Source organism: Gymnoscopelus braueri (genome assembly GCF_963280865.1).
Source record: "Gymnoscopelus braueri genome assembly, chromosome: 9".
Lineage (NCBI taxonomy): Eukaryota > Metazoa > Chordata > Actinopteri > Myctophiformes > Myctophidae > Gymnoscopelus > Gymnoscopelus braueri.
The window spans coordinates 56,254,808-56,276,296 of record NC_137610.1 but is presented as its reverse complement, the minus strand read 5'-3'; the positions used below and the strand labels follow the sequence as shown (position 1 = coordinate 56,276,296).

General features: G+C 47.1%; 1 protein-coding gene across 4 annotated transcripts in view; it reads right to left on the bottom strand.

Annotated features, from left to right (window-relative positions):
- The window catches only part of tead4 (TEA domain transcription factor 4), a 66,443-nt gene that overhangs the window by 27,142 nt on the left and 17,812 nt on the right, over nt 1-21,489 (bottom strand). For 2 of the 4 annotated variants that reach the window (XM_080438517.1, XM_080438519.1), the window contains exons 2-3: nt 5,814-5,878; nt 118-189 (exon numbers count right to left, since the gene is read on the bottom strand). In XM_080438517.1, the coding sequence (XP_080294643.1) occupies nt 118-189; nt 5,814-5,878 (137 nt within the window). The remainder of the gene's footprint in view (nt 1-117; nt 190-5,813; nt 5,879-21,489) is intronic. The other 2 variants (XM_080438518.1, XM_080438520.1) reach the window with 1 other exon arrangement.

Below are 21,489 nucleotides of genomic sequence, written 5' to 3'. Positions count from 1 at the left end.
ACATAGGACATAGGACATAGATACATAGATACATAAGACATAGATACATAGATACAGAAGACATAGATACATAGGACAGTCAGGAAGTAGAAGAATAAAAAGATGAAGGTGACTCACGTATCGTACCTTCAGCTTCACCTGAATCTCCCGGGCCTTCCTTCGTGCTAGCACCTGGATGTGACTAGACACCTGAAACACACACACACACACACACACACACACACACACACACACACACACACACACACACACACACACACACACACACACACACACACACACACACACACACACACACACACACACACACACACACACACACACACACACACAGTTGTAAACACTAAGAGAGTGCTTCTCAAACTTGTACTTGATTTTATTCATTACATTTTGGTATGCATTATGGGGGCACGGAGTTAAAGACCCGTAAGGGACCATTTGGTTCATAGCTATCATTCATTTAATGGTGGGAACCGCCTAGTACCCCACAAGGACCGCCTGGGGGTCCCCAGACCCCACGTTGAGAACCAGTGCACTAAAATGTCACCCTTTTTTTGGAAGTGTGCCCTCTGATCCAGAGACGTTTAAGGGACCACTAGGGCTGTGACATTTGTGCTTTATTGCAAGCAGGTCTTTTGAGGTCCGAGAATGGAACCCAGGAGGCTGCTGGAGTTAAGTGGTTGTCACCCGGTTGAGCCACCAGGGGCCTTTATACCAACCTTTTACTCTACAATGTAGTCTACATGGTACTAAATCGCCTCTGTCGGGTGGAAACCTCATATGTACAAAAGTAGCAGATCGACAAGCTCAAAACGCGCCGCGTTTCGAGCTTGTCGATCTGCTACTTTTGATGCTTTTGTGTGACGCTGTAGTATGATCAAGTGGGGCGTTAATTTACGGGGGGAAAAAACACAAAAAGTTAGAGTATGGAGATAGGAGGTTTCTGTATGTCTCAGCATGGCACAAGCATCACTCTGATTACAGGTTGATAAGGTCCTATGGAGCACTGAAGAAAAACACACTGCGTGACTTCTGGGCTGACGGGGCAAACGACCATGTGAATGGAGGCTGTAGTGCACTTCTGTGGGCTTTCTCTGCACCAAACATATGGACTATACTCTTAACAACTTTTAACCTGGGTGTACCTCATTTTGGCAGGTCAATATACTAGGCAAAATTATTCCAAAAGTTTCCAAAATGTTTATTTTATTTTGTAGAATTTTTATACAAATTCTAAATTGTCTACACGCAAAAACAATTGCTACGTGATACATTCTGAGCTTGTAGATCAGCGTTTCTCCACCATTCGTCATACGAAAAAGCATACAGGCCATAAGTAGTGGCAGTGGCTTTTGATTGATTGAATCATTTATTAACGGTTTGGAAGAAAGTACAGAGGTACAGTTATACATGAATGCTAAAAGGATATTAAGCCCTTAGGGCTTGTTGTGGTCCTGTGTATTCAATTCATTAAGAGGCTCAGGAGGTGGAGCGGCCGCTTGGGAATCGGCCGGTTCGATCCCCGGCTCTCCCCTGCGTTAACGTGGAAGTGTCCTCGAGCGAGACACTGAACCCCTGAGCTGCTGCTGATGAGCAGCTCACAATGTGTGTGTGTGTGTGTGTGTGTGTGTGTGTGTGTGTGTGTGTGTGTGTGTGTGTGTGTGTGTGTGTGTGTGTGTGTGTGTGTGTGTGTGTGTGTGTGTGTGTGTGTGTGTGTGATGTACGTTGTGAAGTGCTTTGGATAGAGGTGCTATAAACACACCATTTACCATGTATATATAGTAGGGCTTATAGGTGCTTTAAAGTGTGCTACTGTACTAAATGCTTCCTGAGGTGAAGGTGGCTGATGGTGGAGAGACCAGCAGATGTCCCTCTCTCTCTCTCTCTCTCTCTCTCTCTCTCTCTCTCTCTCTCTCTCTCTCTCCCCCTGACATTAAGGTTATTGTTTTCATTGGTTTTTAAACCAGGTTTTCTAGTTTCATTTAGGTTTTCATTTTGTGAAAAGGCTTAGTTTTTGTAGTTTTTTTTATTAGTTTTAGCGTCACTTTTAGTTTTTTCGAGTTTACTTTAATTTTAGTTTAAGCCAGGGGTCTTCAACGTTTTCAGACCAAGGACCACCTAGCTGAGAGAGAGATGAAGCAGGGACCCCCTCTTATACAATAATTGTATAAAATTGTGTTTCAGATAAACTTTTGCTGCTCTTTTTTTCCCTCTATAGTCTACACCTATAACTCTTTGCCAAGAATAGCCAATCTACAAGCTCCCAACGCCTCGCAGCGCGAGGCGTTGGGAGCTTGTAGATCGGCTAGTTCTCCACAGGCTAGTTCGGCTAGTTCTGGCTAGTTCTGGCTAGTTCTGGCTAGTTCTGGCTAGTTCGGCTAGTTCTCCACAGTAAAAGGGATGGTAGGGTTTAAGTGGTTAATGTAAAAAAAAAAAATCATATCACACAAAGATTTGGCGGACCCCCTGTAGTAACTCTGAGGACCCCCTAGGGGTCCCGGACCCCCTGTTGAAGACCCCTGGGTAAGCGGCACTATGTAACTTTTCTTTAATGAATAAAATGTAATTTAGTCCAATCTGTATGGTAGAGTATGTTAATACAATATAACTTATACAATCTGTATGGTAGAGTATGTTAATACAATATAACTTACACAATTGGGGTGGTTGTATTTGGTCTCCCTGCTTTTATATTGAGACATTTAGATCCTGTGTCTAGGTGAGACTTGACCTTTGACACCATCCTGTTTCTGGTTTGCCACACATTTTGACCCGAAGGTCCAGATTAAATGCATGTTATCATGTATTATTACACGGCTTGGTTGAATGCTTGATTCTGATTGGTCAATCATCTGTCATTATTTCTGGATAATGACCGATGAGCTCTATAACGGACCGCTGTGTAATCAGAGACTCAGAACACCTGCTAATGTCAACCTGCGCTGCTTGGTTTTATGCTTTATCCAACATGACAGCCATGTAAAAAAAACAACAATGTCATTTACAACTAAACGTTGCTCTCAAGAATGTTTTTGAAAACATTTGAAGTGAGAAATAGACGATGCAATAACCGAAAAGTGATTCTATTTGATCCACTGCACTTCCTTGTTTATCGTGGCACAACAACGGGGGAATACCAAAACGCTCGCCCCAAAACACAGTCGCCCCGGGGCAAATACGGTGGTATTATAGGCAAATCGGCGGTATATAGAATGGGGGCAAGTGTGTTTTGGGGCGAGTCTTCCGGTTACCTTATCTTATGGAATACTGTCATTTGCTTTCCGAGGCGAACTTGTCCGCCCAGCCCAATACTTATGGAATACTTTAATTGCCGTAAGCAAGGAAATACTTTGTTACTTTTGGGTCAATTTATTTATTTCTTTATTAAGTAGCCGTGTAATAAGCGGGATAATGTATGGGGAGGTGGTCATTATTGAAATTTAAAGCCCTTCAGGGTGATTATGCACCTCCGCTATCGCATCGGTGCGTAATCACCCTGTCGGGCTTTACATTTCAATAATGACCACCTCCCCATACATTATCCCTGGCTTAAATGTCTAATATCCTCTGAGCGATCAGAGGACATTAGCTCAATGGTCAACATTTCAGCGCTTGCGCAGGAGACGCGGGTTCAAATCCGGGGTAGAAGAGGAAAGTTACATAGTGCAGCTTTAAGTATAATAACCCTGCCTGACACCCCTCCCCCCCCACACACACACACACATTCCCAGTCTAACCCTATATCCCAGCCATGGGGGGGACCCTCTCTTTTCTCCCCTCGTCTCTCAGTGCCTCATACCTCAGCCCAACCGTATCGGGTCCCCACAGCGCGGGGATAAGGTTCCAAATCCCAGGCTCACGCCCCCCCACGCCCGCTCGCTCGCTCGCCCGCCCGGATCACCCCTCATCCCTGGCGTCTCTCCTCTTCTAACGAGCCCCCCGGCCGGGGCTCGGCGAGGGAGGTGGTGAACAAACAACACCGACATACGATCTTATAGCATCTGTGCATTTTGGGCCCCGGGTCCTAAATCAGTTTGGGGCCCCTTAGCCCGTTCACACCCCTAACCCTAACCCTAACCCTTAGCCCGTTCACACCCCTAACCCTAACCCTAACCCTTAGCCCGTTCACACCCCTAACCCTAACCCTTAGCCCGTTCACACCCCTAACCCTAACCCTTAGCCCGTTCACACCGGGAAGGCGTCTCTGGCATTTTTTTTATTTCTCTGGGCTATAAAAAAAATAGCAGATATACAAGCTCATAGCGCGGCACCGAGTGCACCGAGTGCCGCGCTATGAGCTTGTATATCTGCTGTATATCGTGGGTCTTTGATAATACATATTTTTAAAGCGAACATTTTTAACATTTTACATTTTTTACTCAAATCTTTGCTTCTGGGCATTCTACAAATATCTTAGTTTTTTGAAAAAACGTATGTTGCTATAATATCAGTGGTTCTCAAAACATAATGTATTTAGCCGTGGACCCCCCCATCTCAAAATGTTTTGTTCCAGCGACCCCCAGAAGTTGTAACAGAGTTAAAAATGTTGTTCAAAGATTTGCAAAAAAAAAATCAAGATTTTTCAAAAATAGCAGATCTACAAGTTCATAGCGCGGCACTCGGTGCCGCGCTATGAACTTGTAGATCTGCTATTTTTGAATAGCCCAAAGAAATCTAAAAATGACACAGATATCGTTCCCGGTCTTAATGGGTTAGTCGTCCAACCGGGCACATTGCAACTACAGTAGCCTGTGCAGGGAGTGTGTGTGTGTGTGTGTGTGTGTGTGTGTGTGTGTGTGTGTGTGTGTGTGTGTGTGTGTGTGTGTGTGAGTGAGTGAGGAGGGGGGACAGATTTCGTACTGTCATCATGCCCTCTCTCTCACTGCCTTTTTTCCCCAGGCGTTGATAGACAATAATGTGACGGTTGAAGACAGCTCGGTCACCTGATGTTTTGCGTCGGAGGAGGAGGAGTGGTCTCCGTCTCCGGAGGTTTTAACCGCCCCCGGGGGCAGCACTGCTAGCAGCATCCCAATTCTGGGCATGTCTTGATAGGCCAACATTCGCCGAAAATAGCCGATCTATAAGCTCTCAACGCGTCGCATCTGAATATTTCTGTGCCCAGCAACGACCCCTAAGGTCAGCTGACCACCGGGGTGTATTAGTCGTTCCTCGTACCAGATGAATAACTAAAAGGTGACGAAGCCTTTCAGTCTGTAAGCTCCCAGACTCTGGAATAAAGTCCTTTCATAAAGAGCTGTAGCCTCTGTGGACATGTTCAAGAACCACCTAAAAACACTGTTTAGACAAGCAGGGCAGAAACCTCTCATCTCCAAATAACTTTTTTGTGTTTTTACGTAAATTAACGCCCTACATGATCATACTACAGCAGGGGTCTTCAACAGGGGGTCCGGGACCCCGGCCTAGGGGGTCCTCAGAGTTACTACAGGGGGTCCGCCAAATCTTTGTGTGATATGATTTTTTTTATTACATTAACCACGTGCACGTCAACCCTAGCATCCCTTTTCTGAGGAGAACTTTAGCCAAAAATAGCCGATCTACAAGCTCACAACGCCTCACGCCTACTCCTCCCGTGCAACACGCCTCGCAGCGTGAGGCGTTGTGAGCTTGTAGATCGGCTATTTTTGGCTAAAGTTCTCCTCAGAAAAGGGATGCTAGGGTTGAAGTGGTTAATGTAAAAAAAAAGAAACATATCACACAAAGATTTGGCGGACCCCCTGTAGTAACTCTGAGGACCCCCTAGGGGTCCCGGACCCCCTGTTGAAGACCCTTGACTTAAAGAGTCTTTCTCTCACCTGCTTTCTCGTCCGTGTCTTCCCGGTGCGGAGCTTGATGTACCGTGCTATCAGCTCATTCCGTCCTGGAAAGATAACAAAGGAAGAAGAAATAGATTCAAACTCACGTCGTGTATTGTACTGTACGTGCGTGCTTCCCATCGTCATGTGGGAAAGCCATGGTGAGAGCATTCAATACTTACACTGACTGTACACTGTGGGGTCCAGGGACCCCCAGGGGTCCTTCAGGGGATTCCAGGGGGTCCCCAGCAAAATTGCAGAATATGACTAAATCAGTTTAGCCCTATATACATATTGAGTCTTTTCAAATAGTTGGCTGTGACCTTGCAGATAGGCCATAAAAACTCATTTAAAAAAAACTTTAACGACACAAATCTTGTATGAGGGTCCCTGGCTCAAAATAATTTCACATGGGGGTCCACGGCCAAATAAAAAAATATTTGGGGGTCCTTGACATGAAAACTGGTCTACATCTACGTTATAAAGCGACTGTGACTCAACGTGATGACTCTGATGTCATCGTCCTGTCACACTCTGATGTCATCATCCTGTCACACTCTGATGTCATCGTCCTGTCACACTCTGACATAAGAACCAGCTGTAGCTTGTCAACTCTCTACTGAGCAGAGAGAGGCCTTCCATCAAGAGTCTGGTTATTGTGGAAGACTTTGTTAGTTGACTACTCGTTTTTTTATGCTTTTTTCCATGCACCATATCAGAGTTGATTTTGTCTAAACTAAACTAAAACTATGATGAAAAATGTTCGTCGACAAATAAAAACTAGATTAAAATGTTAGGGAGGGGCTAACGAAAGAGAGATTCAGTAGAACTAAGACAAGTACATTTATGCTTCGGTAATAGCCGATCTACAAGCTCACAGCATGTCGCTGCACACCGCGTTGTGAGCTTGTAAATCGACAATTCTTTTGCATGCATTACGACACCATCACAGCCCACCCACAAATATTTTAGCCGACTAAATCAACGATGAATTTAGTCGACAAAATCTTATATTTTTAGTCAACTAAAATTAGACTAAAACCTAATATTTAGGTTTTAGTCTAATTTTAGTTGACTAAAAACATAAGATTTTGTCAGAAGACTAAAACATGACTCAAACATTGGTCAAAATGAACACTGAACCACAGTGTTACCATAATGAAGCCAAGTACTAGAACCTCATCACCTGGCTCTACGACAGGGTTTCTCAAAGTGGGTGCCGTGACGCAAGTCCAGGGGTGCCTCAGAATACTTTGATAATATTTGGAATTCATCAATATCCCTTCAGTTTAACCACTTAGACCCTCTATACTTAGTAAAACGGACGTGAGTTGCACTGTTCTTGGTGCTTTTATTATATTTATTCTACAGTACACCAAGTCTCTTCGCCAAAAATAGCAGATCTACAAGCTCACGACGCGTCACGCTGTGACGCGTTGTGAGCTTGTAGATCGGCTATTTTGGGCGAATGTTCCCCCAAGAATAGGGATGCTGGGGTTCGAGTGGTTAAACCCCAAGTAAAAAAGGTTCTGTGCTGATATGGAGATGGATATTCTCTCAAGTGTTCCTCATGACATACTGGGTCTTAGAGGGAAAGCTTCACATATTTACGTAGAGCCTAATATGACATAATGTTCTAGACATGAACAATGTCATTCAGGGGTGCCGTGGATGATAAAGTTATTTACAGAGGGGGGGACCTGAGCCAAAAGAGTTTGAGAACCACTGCTCTATGAGGCTGGCTGGTCCGGTCCAAACCAGTGAAGCAGAGACAGGGCAGACATTTATACGGTATGCCAGTCAGTGCACACTTTACATATTTACATGAGCAGTTAGTGCACAGTACTGGCAAAACACAGTGTCACACACACACACACACACACACACACACACACACACACACACACACACACACACACACACACGCGCGCGCGCGCGCGCGCGCGCGCGCGTGTGTGTGTGTGTGTGTGTGTGTGTGTGTGTGTGTGTGTGTGTGTGTGTGTGTGTGTGTGTGTGTGTGTGTGACACGTGGGGTGGGTTGAACAACCTCAGTATCAATAATGTCAATATCAGTGGTGGAAAAAGTACTCAAATATAAGTAAAAGTAACAATACTGCAATATAGAAATATTCTGTTAGGGCGCGCTCTCACCAAAACATGGTCGGCTAGCGTTAAACGCAGGTTGTGCGCGGCCACAGTTTTTTGCAGCCAGAGGATTAAAAAAAAAAAACGGGAGTGACGCGCCTGTCACTCACTTTCAGGACCCTCCCCGTAGCCCGCACCGCCTGCTGCCTTGAGCACCATGGTGCTTCCTGAGTCTTGGGACGGTCCGCCTTCAACTCACCCGATTGGACAGAGGGGGAAAATCAGCTCCTGCCTCCAGCAGTTTTCTGCTTCAAATGGACAAGTCGTGTAGAGCAGATAAACGCAAGGTCTGCGCGACAGGTGGAAAGATCCGCTCTTGCGTGAATCCACGCATTTGCATTGACAAAGCATTGGCAGATTCTGCCCCAGAGGTAAAGTAAAAATGCGGTGGGAGCGCGCCCATACAAGTAAAAGGCCGGAATTCTACAAGCTCTACAAGATCTACAAGCTCACAATGCGTCGCGATGCGACGCATTGTGAGCTTGTAGATCGGCTATTTTCAAATGGGCGAAATGTATATAGGGCTGAAGTGGTTAATGTATGTTTTGTAATAATAATCAAAATCTACAAAGTAACTAATAAACTGAGTAGTGTAGTAGAAATACTCCAGTAAAGTAAAACATCCTCAAAAGTGTACTTAAGTACAGTACTTGAGTAAATGTACTTAGTTACTTTACACCACTGGTGAATATAATGAATGGTGTTTTTTTTTTGGAAAGTACAAAATATATACACAATATATTGTCTATAATAACATCGAATCGATACAGTATATTGCCCAGCCCTGCTATATAGAGTCTCAATTCAAGTGTATGTGTGTGTGTGTGTGTGTGTGTCAGTGCACACTGCACACAGTTTCACCGTATGTGCAAAAATACACACATGCATGTGAGTCCGTCCGTCCGTCCGTCCACTCTGCCGTTATGCACACATGTGACACCATTAGGCGTCAAGTGGTCAGACAGCCAGTATAAGTATCCCTACACAGTGTGCCGTATACATCCCTGCACGTCTTAAGTGCTGATATCATTCCCTCGTTGAGCGCACGGTCCTGTGGCCGTGTGCATATCTGTGTGCCATCGCTGTCGACAAGTGCTTAAAAGTAACTAACTACACACATTTACTCAAGTACTGTACTTTACAAACTTGAGTATGTCCATTTTTCAATACGTTTTACATTTCTACTCTAATACATCTCAGTGGAAAATATTGTACATTTTACCATTAACTTTACTAGTGACTTTGTACATTCTATATTTTATATCTATTCAACAATAGCCAATCGGCTAATAACCAATCTACAAGCTGAGCTTGTAGATCGGCTAATAGTGATCTACAAGTTCACTACGCATCGCCATGCATGCAGCACGTTGTGAGCTTGTAGATTGAAAAAAAGTTTTCACACATTTATAGAATATGAAGTATATTTTTATATCGGGTATATTGTGACACTTTTGCCCATTTTGTAATTTTACACAAGTAGAACTTTTGGGACTTTTTTACTTTGTATTTCTACATTGTTGTGGTATTTGTACTTTTTACTTAAAGTAAAACCATCAGAGTACTTCTATCACACCGCTGCCCGCTGACAGACAGGTCACATTGGCAGAGCAGGTGGTGGGTGAGGCCACCATGCCATGCCCTCCGCGCTGGAGGGGACTGTGTGTGTGTGCGTGTGTGTGTGTGTGCGCGAGTGCGTGCGCACACGTGCGTGTGTGTGCGTGTGTGAGTATTACTATACTTGTGAGACAAGAAAAATGGTTGTTTTATGTTCAACTTTAGCATTAGATATTTAGAGGTTCTGTTTTTCTTTTAGACTTTTCCCTACTTTATATCTAGTTGTGGGCGACATCACGCACGGCTATTGTCGGGTTGTATACAGCAATTTACAATGTCGTCCTAAAATGTTGATGTCCTCACTAGTAATAGTGTGTGTGTGTGTGTGTGTGTGTGTGTGTGTGTGTGTGTGTGTGTGTGTGTGTGTGTGTGTGTGTGTGTGTGTGTGTGTGTGTGTGTGTGTGTGTGTGTGTGTGTGTGAGTGTGTGTGTGGGGGGGGGGGTGAGGGCTGCCAGGCAGCTGGTGTGTGTGTCAATGTTTATAGAATATGCCTTTACGCCCGCAGTAAATCTTAGGCTCGTTCCAACCCACCCCCATCTAGGGGGGGGTCCGGTTACAGGGCCATGACACCGGGGGGCCAACGGTCATGTGGCCTTTCACCCCCCCCACACGGCAATGGGAAAGATTAACTCACACACACACGAGGCGAAACACTTACTGTATATGTACATACCACACACACACACAGACACGGACACGCACACGCACACGCACACGCACACACACACACACACACACACACACACACACACACACACACACACGACAGATGAGCAAATACACACATGCTTAACTGTACACACACATATCCCCATTAACACATGGGAGGAAGACGCATAAACACACATTAATGCAAACATGAAACACACACCGGTCCGATATACTTAGTGAATCACCCAACACTCACATGACAGTGAGACAGAAGAGCACACGCGCACACACACACACACACACACACACACACACACACACACACACACACACACACACACAGGGGGGGGGGCATGCAAGGGTCAACCTTGCACCACTTCTTAAACACGGTCATTTTTCCCTGGACACCACGTCTCTGTGTGAATTAACATGCATATCCGTCACACCGCCCAACGTGGAACAAACCCCGTCACTTTTTCCCTCCGTCGCATAGTGATGCATGAGCCACAACCCGCAGCCATCCCAAAACCGGCCAATTGAAAGGCCTCGATTGGGGTGGGGTGGGGTTGGGTGGGTGGGTGGGTGGGTGGGTGGGTGGGCGAGAAGAAGCAACTGGAAGCCCCTTCTCAACCTATAAAAGTGCTCAGATTCTGGTCAGGAATGCTAAACTTTGTCTCAGCTGCCCTGCTCATGGACGGCGCTTACACGAGCTGCGGCTGCAGTGATGATCAACGTTGATGATGCAGAGGGCCACTATATATATGTTTAATGATGTAGAGGGACACTATATATTTACACAATCACTCCAGGGGGCCACATTGCATTGGTGTCGGGCAGACACCTCTTATCTCCGTATTTCACCATTCTTTGTCACACATAGCAAAAATAGCCGATCTACAAACTCAAAAAGCGTCGCGCTGCGACGTGTTTTGAGCTTGTAGATTTGTAGACGGCTATTTTAGCTATTTTTTAATTAGAATCCTGTTTTTCTTTTTGCAAATTTTTTATTGGAATCACGAAAAGTAATTTCATGCATTCATTGCATTTAGTTATACTAACTTCATGAACTTAAATACAAAGGACATTAAAAAATATATATATATATACTAGTCATTAAGCTACTAATATAGACTGAAGTAATTAAAGCGAGTCATGTTTGCATGTTTGGAATTGTAACAGCTGAAATCAATAATATATCAGTGTTCCCATATTAACCTAAGGGCTGCATTAAGGGCCACCAGTTGCCCATGTACGCTGTAGCTGTGTTGGTTTTAGAGCACAATGAATGTACCTTTTACTTTGTGATTGGTATTGCTGATAATAAAGTTGAACCTTGTCAACCGGTTAGGGGTTCAACACTCAACACCAGAGTAGGAAGTTCCTGCACTGGTGGAACATCATTTCTAGAACTGCGTTTCAGAATCCAAATCCTAAAGCTGAAAGACTGAAAGTGCTCTGTTGGAACCCAGTATTGGACTGGGGCCTATATTTCTAAAATGGTAGTAGGGAGACCACCGGCTCCAACCACTGCAGATGTACTAGTTATTTTGTATTAACATAATCCACAATAAAGATGTAGTAGTTAAATTGTATTAACATACTCTACCATACAGATGTACTCGTTATATACCGAGTACATACTGTACCTGGTCATTACTCCTTGAAATTAAAACCTTTAAGAAATAAACTGACACAGAATGACCCAGATTTTCCCGTTTGTCCGGACACGCATTTCAAAGTGTCAACGTAGCAGTGACAAGCCCAGCACTACTTAACCTGTCCACACTCCCACCGCTGCATGGCCTCAATGTGTTCAGCCTGTTAGAGACAGGCTCATTATGTGGAGAACGGTGACTGAGGGAGACAGCTCAACAGCTGGAAATGAAGGAGATTTGAGGGCAATTTAATGCCATTCATGTTTCTGTGAATCAACGTGGGGGAAAAATTAAGTGGTCCATGTGAGGCTTGGCTGTACACACACACGCACACACACACACACACACACAAACACGTGCACACGCACGCACACACACACACACACACACACACACACACACACACACACACACACACACACACACAGGTACAACAGCACCCAGCTGCAGACCGTTCCTTTGTGTCCGGCTTTTGTCGACTTAAACCCTTCTCTCCGCTGCTATCTAACTCTTGTATACACACACACACACACACATCCTTATGTGTGGCGCGCACACACACACACACACACACACACACACACACACACACACACACACACACACACACACACACACACACACACACACACACACACACAGTAACAGCATTTATTCAGTCTTTATCTTATTTTCCTTTCAGGGGCTGAACCTCCTCAAGCGTTCAGTGTTTATCAGGAGGTGCAGTCGCCCGCCGATTGTTTGAGTCCCTAAATGCATATTTCTTTAATCCCCGGAGGATTAAAAAAAAGTGTTCCACATTTCCGTGGCAGTTTGCAATGTTGAAAAGAAGAACAAGAGCTTTGTCCAAGTCCTGGAAGTACTTGACCTCAAATGAATATTAAGTTGCCTGTATCAGGTTCAGGTAGCAAGTTCTTCCAGTTACTAGTGCTTCATGCTGGCCAAACTTCACCAACTATACCGTAGCTTTGAGCGTTATTGTGAATATTTAAGCACAAGCATACTGGTAAGTTGACAGCATTTATATAGCGCTTTTCTCCAAAGCTCTTTACAATGTATTTCACATTCACCCATCGATGGCAGAGGAAACCATGTCAAGGCACCAACCTGCTCATCGGGAGCAGTTGGGGGTCCCTGGCACAACATATTTTCAGGTGGGGAAAATATTTATCATATATATATATAATAATAATATAGATATAGATATATCCGGCCAGATACACACAAAATTTGGGGGTCTTTGACATGAAACAGTTTGAGAACCAATCGTACAGTGTGACTTATAACCATTGTCAACCTGGTGTTTCGGGCATATTTATAGGCAAAAACTGTAAGTATGAAATAGGGCGGAAGTGGATACATTGTTGCAAAAAAAGTCAAAAAAGCTACAACTTACTCTTAGTCCCCATGTGGACTTATGCAATTCAACTTGAGATTTGAGGCTTACGCCACAAGGGGGCGTCTGGATTCTGAAATGTGCCGATACACACATTTCGCGATACACGATATTAGAAATTTGAAAATATATGGGGGGGAAAAAAACAAATACTTATTTTTTTATTACTTTTTTTTATTACTATTGCAATTTTGGGGGCCCTTGACATGAAAAAGGTTTTGAGAGAACCACTGATATTATAGCAACATATGTTTTTCAGAAAACTGTTTTAGATTTAGACATTTGTAGAATGTCCAGAAGCAAAGATTTGAGTTACAAATGTTCACTTTAAAAAAATGTATATTCAAATATTTGCACAAATGTTTATGACTTTAAAAAAAATAGCCGATCTACAAGCTCATATGAGCTTGTAGATCTGCTATTGTTGAAAAACTAAAGAAATGTAAAAATGACACAGATGCGGTCCCGGTGTTATTGGGTTAAGGAGCTTAGTCTGGTACCATCAGTGTCACAAAACACTGACTGGTTTCTATGTATTTGTTCTGTTTTTACGCCGTGGCTCAGCGGACGGCTAGCTGTCTATACAGAGGGTCTGTCTTAGTCCGGGAGTCAAAGGGTGATTTTTGGCTGAACGTGGTTTCGTCGGTTAAAGTTTTTTTCTCAACTGATTCTTGCTGCTGGGGGTCCCCTCTTAAGGATTCAAGAGGGTGCACAGTGAAATCCCTTGAGCATTTTTAATTATTAACCCCTTAATGCCCAAAACACTAAAAATTCACCCAAAATAGACTTCTATGGTATTTCATGCAAAATACTTGATCTAAATGCTTAAATTTGGTTTCTACAGTGTGTATCCATGTAAGTGGATGTGTACAGTGCATTAGATTTAATATGTATGCATTTTTTAATATTAACCCCTTCCTGCCCAGAACAACATAATCTTTAAACTGTGATATTGTACATGCACAGAAATCAAATTAAATCAAATGCATTAGATCTACTTTCTACACTAGTGGAATTTTTTTCCTTTTGGATGAATGCACATTAACCCTTTCAGGCCTTCCATCTTGAGCATCCTGCACAAAAATATCTACAGAACATATTCCCAATTTGGTGTTTCCCATAGCTTTCCCATAGTGTTTGTATGGCCTCCAGAGGTCCGCGGGGACCCCCTGGCGGACCCCCGGCCGAAAATCTCAACTTTTTTCGGCTTGTCGATCTGCTCTTTTTCGGGCCAAAACGGGCGGTACCTCCCTGTTCCTGGGTCGCCCGGCGCCGGCGGAGGGCTCGTTGGATCCGGGCCGGGGGTGCGCACGCGTCGGTGCCCCCCCCCGGGTCCCTGGGTCCCTGGGGCTCTGGCCTCTCCCCTGCGTGAAATTGCGCGTGGGGGGAAAGTGGCCACTGGTGCCAGCGGGTATGGACCATGCCCGGAACCGGGGCATGGTCCTGGGGCAGTGTCGGCGCCGCGAGAGGCCCCAAATCCTGGAGGATTCGGAAAAAAGCCAGGATTTCTACAGAGTCCAGAGCTCCCAGGAAGCTGTGGGCTCAGGGCCTCTCCCCTGCGTGAAATTTCGCGTGGGGGGAAAGTGGCCACTGGTGCCAGCGGGTAGCTATGGACCATGCCCGGAACCGGGGCATGGTCCTGGGGCAGTGTCGGCGCCGCGAGGGGTCCCTTGTCCTGGATCTCCGCGTCGTACCTCCCTGTCACCTGCCCGTAGCCCAGGAGGCGTCTGGCTCGTGCCTGCCTCCCTCCTTTGAAAAAGTCTCCCGGGCGAGACGCCGACTCGCTCCAGACCGTACCTATGGAGCTTGGCCGTCGCGATGCCCAGCGCGAGGCTCCGTCTCGGGTGGCGGCGCGGGCCCCCTCCTCCTGGATCTCCGCGTTGTACCTCCCCGTCCACTCCCCGTGGCCCAGGAGGCGTATGGCTCGTCCCTGCCGCCCTCCTGTGAAAAAGTCTCCCGGGCGAGGCGCCGACTTGTTCCAGAACGCACCTATGGAGCTTGGCCGTCGCGAAGCCCGGGGCGAGGCTCCGTCTCGGGTGGCCCGAGCGGGGCGCCCGGTGGTGGTGGCTGAGGAGAACCATGAAATCGGAGGCCTCTTCCCAGCGGGCTTATGGGAAGAGAGAGGCCTCCGGTCAGGCACGGCCGGTCGGGCACGGCCGGGTGGACGGGCGCCCTGGAGGTCCTCGTGGAGCCCACGAGGATCTGGGCTCTGCCCTGGCCCCCTCCTTTGAAATTCTCTCCCGGGAGTCTCGGCAACTTTTCCCATCCCGGATATACAGTATGGAACCGGTGTGCGGACGCCGAGGATGGGACGACGGCAGGCCCGAGAGAGGCCTCCGGTCGGACGCGGTAGGGCGGCCTAGCACCCTGGAAGTTCTCGTGGAGCCCACGAGGACCTGGGCTCTGCCATGGCCCCCTCCTTTGAAATTCTCTCCCGGGAGTCTCGCCAACTTTTCCCAGCCCGGATATATGGACCAGCGTGCGGACACTGGGGACACGGACGGCAGGCCTGCCCAAATGCAGGGCCCGCCGTCGGCCACGGTGGCCACTCTAGTCTTGCACTGTGTTCCACGGGAACCACGCCGCCCGCGAGGGCCGTGGAAACCGCTACTTTTTCCTGACCGATAGGCACTCGTAGCCCGCCTCTTGCAAGGGCCCCGCCGTCACCTCGTGTGCTTTGGCGGACGCTGCTTGCAGCCTGCAGGGCCGTCACCCCTGCCGTCACTTCGCCCCCGGGCGGGGAGCCGGCCGGTCAGTCCCCCCCGTTCGCGGGGTGGGCCCCGGTCGGCCACCCTAGCCCGGGGCCCGCGGAGGTCGGAGCCGGCTCTGCGCCGTGCGTGCCGTACGGCTGCCTGTGGACCTTGTGTCTCTTGCAGCCTGCTGGCGCCCGGCGCACTCCGGCCGACCCACCGCGGAGCGTGCGGTTCCTGGGGAGGCTGGCGGTCTTCTCACCGCGTCTCGGCGAGCCCAAAAAGATGGCGGCCCCCCTCCGGACGCGCACTTCATGTTTGTGAACAACTTGCCGCCAAATGACTCGTAAACGACCTGATTCTGGGTCAGGGTCTCGTAAGTTTGGGGCGGCCATAGCTGAGTGGTTAGTGAGCCCGCCTAGGGAACCAGCTGGCCCTGGTTGCCCCAGGTTCGATTCCAGGCTATCCCAGCATATGTGCCGATGATATGAAATTTGTCCCTGAGCAAGACTCTTAACCCCAATTGCTCACAGGTTCTCATTGGAAACAAGACCGCAAGGACTTTCATGAACGACCTGTTAAAAGAAATTATCCTTATCCTTAAGTAGCAGAGCGGCTGTATGACCGCGATCTATTGAGAGTCAACCCTCGATCCAACCTTTTGTCCGGGACGCCGGGGCCGGCACGTGGCCCCCCGGCGTACCTGACGTTAAACTAACAACCTTTTTCAGAGCGCGCCGCACTCCCAGGGGTGACGGCGCCTCCCGGGAACGGGGCAGATTCAGCGGGGAAAGAACACCCTGTTGAGCTTGACTCTGTTGAGGAGCAGGCTTGTCCCCGGCCCGGGGACGGAGGCTTCTCCCCGCCCGGCAGGGGCCAGGCCCGGGCCTGGCCTCTGCCGGGTCCAAGGCGCTAAGTCCATGATAGTCCCATGGGCGCGCCAGGCCGTTTGTACCACCAGGTCCACGCGGTGCTTTGGCCACGGCCTGCCACTCCACTTAACGCCCGCCGAGGGGTGCTTAAGAGTGGGTCCGCGGGACCGACCGGTGTGCCGGGTTCAACACGCTAAGTCCATAATAGTCCCATGGGCGCTCGTCGCCGTTTGTACCACCAGGTCCACGCGGTGCTTTGGCCGCGGCCTGCCACTTCACTTAACGCCCGCCGAGGGGTTCTTAAGAGTGGGTCCACGGGACTGCCTGGAGAGCCGGGTGTCCCCCGGAGGCGTGGGTCCCCCGGACTGGAGCGAGTACCCAGCTTCGAGGCTCCCTGGGCCGGGTTGAAGCCTCCCCGGGGGTCCCTGGGGTCCCTGACCGGAGAGGCCCGAGCCGACCGGCCGAGTGGCCAGGCTCGAGCCTCTGGGGGTCCCCGGACTGGAGCGAGCACCCAGCTTGGGGGCTCCCTGGGCCCGGTCGAGGCCTCCCCGGGGTTCCCTGGGGGTCCCCAGCCGTGGGTCTGGAAAAAGGACAAAGTCCTGCGGTCGAAAAAGAGCAGATCCACAAGCCTGGATAGGCCTGTGGTGGCCGCGGGGCGCAATACCGCCGGCGTCCACAAGGCGGCGCCGTCCCCGGTCCCTGGTCCCCATCGGGGGTCCATGGACCACCTCCTACCCAGGGATGGTGGCTCCCGGGGCGGGTAGAGCGGGCGAGTGTGCACCCGGCACTGTGCCGTGAGGCACTGGGCTCCCTGGCCCTTGCCCTGTGTGAAGGGAGAGCCAGGGAGCAGGGCCGACTGGTGCCATCTAGTAGGTAGGGACCATGCCCAGGAAGAGGCCTCTTCCTGGGGCAGCGATGGGCCACGGACCGTGGCCCATACAAACACATATTCCAATTTGATGCGCTAAATCAATATTTTTGCATAAAATGCCATAAAAAACGTTTTTTGTTTTGGGCATTTAAGGGTTAATGACTAAAAGATGGTTGGCCTCAAAGGGTTAATATGCATTCATCCAAAAGGAAACATGACCAGTTCCACTATTAGACTTAGTAGAAAGCAGATCTGATGCATTTGATTTGATTTCTGTGCATGTTCTATTTCACAATATCACAGTTTAAAGATTAAGTTGTTCTGGGAATGAAGGGGTTAATATTTAAAAGTTTACAAATATTAAATCTAATGCACTGTACACATCCACTTACATGGATACACACTGTAGAAAGCTAATTTTAAGCAATTAGATCAAGTATTTTGCATGAAATACCATAGAAGTCTATTTTGGCTGCATTTTTAGTGTTTTGGGCATTAAGGGGTTAATAATAAAAAATGCTCAAGGGATTTCACTGTGCACCCTCTTGAATCCTTAAGAGGGGACCCCCAGCAGCAAGAATCAGTTGAGAAAAAAACTTTAACCGACGAAACCACGTTAAGCCCCATGACTCCCGGACTATCTGTCAGTCTGTCTGTCTGTCTGTCTGTCTGTCTGTCTGTCTGTCTGTCTGTCTGTCTGTCTGTCTGTCTGTCTGTCTGTCTGTGTCTGTGTCTGTCTGGAATAATCTCACAAACCGCTGGTTTGAACACATTTCTTGTGCACACTGCCAGTAGGCCAAAGAAGTAGTAGAGTACATGGACTGCATTTACTGTATATAGTGTCTTTACAATGTACTTCACATTCACACATTCACACACACATTCACACACACACATTCACACACACATTCACACACACACATTCACACACACACACACACACACACACACACACACACACACACACACATTCACACACACACACACACACACATTCATTCATTCACACACACACACACACACACACACACACACACACACACACACACACACACACACACACACACACACACACACACACACACACACACACATTCACACACACATTCACACACACATTCACACACACACATTCACACACATGGCGGAGGAAACCATGCAAGGCACCAACCAGCTCATCGGTAGCAGTTAGGGGTTCAGTGTCTTGCTCAAGTACACTTCCACACGCAGGAGGAGCTGCGGGGATCGAACCTGGAACCTTGGGATTCCAAGACAGCTGCTCTACCTCCTCCTGAGCCACTGCCCCGCCCCCCTGCATTATGTACAGTCACCAGCAGGGGGACTGAAACGGTAGATGTAATTGTTCAAACAGCTGTGTCCCATATGATCCGCGTTCATAACGTCAACAGGTTGGATCAGGACCATCTCCTCATTCTAAATGATCCTCTGCATCTTAGCTAACAGTCAACAGCTTCATTAATGAGCTGTCAAGACACCACACTTCGTGCACTTGTATCAGATGACCCGATACATGTCCGCACGTGTGCACCAGCGAGTGTGTGTTTATGTTACTGTACTTGTGATGGACAAATGTCTCTGATGTCTCTGATTTGAAGGGAAAAAAACGTATATTGTGAAGATGATTAGTGACTTTACACACCCAACGGTGTAAAGTAACTAAGTACATTTACTCAAGTACTGTACAAGTACTTAAGTACAATTTTGAAGTATTTTTTACTTTACTGGAGCATTTCCAATTTTCTGTACATTTACTTCTACTCCACTACATCTGGAGCAAATATTATACTTTTACTCCACTACAATTATTTGAAAACCTTAGTTACTAGTTACATACATATACACGCTCACAATGCGTCGTGCTGTGACGCATTGTGAGCTTGTAGATCTGCTATTAGTAAAAAAAAGTCTAGTACTTATTCCACCACCGCCTGGTCTTCACAAAACATGTGTAGAGTTCATGTCTTCACATGCCGGTGAGTGTGATGAATAAACCCATAAAAAAACGTGTGAATATTTGGCATGAAACTATTCATAATTGACGCCTCATTTAAACAGGTTGATGTTTTTATTTCGCGCCTTTAGGTTTAGAATTACTGTAGGGTTAGAGTTATGACTGAGTTATAATTGCGCACTACAAGCTCAGCTTGTCTACAGCGCTGACTACTGGGCTAGGGTTACCTAACCCTAACCCTAAGAATGGCATTTATGAAATTACCATCACACAAATTTCGATGTCCTCACAAGTTTGGTAATACAAATTATTAGCGTGCGTGTGTGTGTGTGAGAGTACACAACGGGGTCCCTCTTACACCCCCCCCAATCCCCCCCCCCCCGGCTAATGAGATCAGCATCAGTGACAGGGATGAGGTCATGGTGTCTGCTGTGAGAGGTGACAGACAGACAGTCACAGACAGACAGACAGACAGACAGACAGACAGACAGACAGACAGACAGACAGACAGACAGACAGACAGACAGACAGCAGTCACAGCAGTACGTAAAGTCACCGGGGAGAGGGAACCTTACGCCCGAGTCACCCCCCCCCCCCCCCCGCCAGGCCGTGGGTGGCTTCCACAGTTTGTTCGTGTTTATCACACCGTGTGAGTTAGTAGGCACGGCCTCCTGCCTGGTCCCTGCTGGTCCCTGCCTGGGAGAAACCTGAGCCTGGAAAATGTTCTTAAGGGCACGAAAAGTGACCACAACGCCGGCCAAGTCAGGCGCTAGCATGAGTTCAGCAGCAGATAAATATGACGGGGGGGGGGGGGTGCTGTGCAACTCATGAAACATTTCACAAAGACGGAGAGAGATCGTCTGTTGGACAGGAACCTTGTACTGTATGTCAAAAATTTATTCTTTTCAGGAATTGTAAAATGTAACCTGTTGTTCCAATGGATCCATGTAGTTTTAGTCAAAAGCTCTCGTTAATACTTTTCAGTGGTTCTATATTTATAAACCCCACAGACAAACTTAAACCACTTTCACTTTCAATAGTTAGTTATTTTATGGTGAAAATAGCCGATCTACTGTATAAGCTTGCGTTGTGGAGCATCTAACTTGCTAAAACCCTGCTTAAACCCCCTGGTTTGGCGTTTCGAAAAGGCTATTTTAAGAAGGTCAACTGTGCACAAGTACAGTACAGTACAGTACACCCATATCCACTTAACCCATCAAGACCTGGAACGCATCCGTGCCATTTTTTTATTTCTTTGGCTATTCAAAAATAGCAGATATACAAGCTCATAGCGCGGCACTTGAGCTTGTATATCTGCTATATTTTTTTTAATCGTGAAAATGTTATACTCTATAAACAGCTTTTTTAAAACACTTTTATGTTGCTATAATATCAGTGGTGCTCCAACATTTCTATGTCAACGACCCCCAAAATTATATGTATTTGGCCACGGAGCCCCATCTCAAAATATGTTGTTCCAGGGACTCCAGGGAAAATGTTTGCTTTAAAACATATATATATACAAAGATTTGCACACATTTTCAAGATTTTTCAAAAATAGCAGATCTACAAGCTCGTAGCGTGGCACTACGAGCTTGTATATCTGCTATTTTTGAATAGCCAAAGGAATCTAAAAATGACACAGATGCGTTCCCGGTCTTAATGGGTTCAACTGTTTCATGAAACACAGGAAATGATGTTGTAATCCAAATTTATTTGTGCAGAATGTTTGCCTAATATTCCCAGAACAGTAGTCTAGTAGGCACACAGGGTTAAGTAGTGTATCTGTAGGTTTCACAGTAGTAGG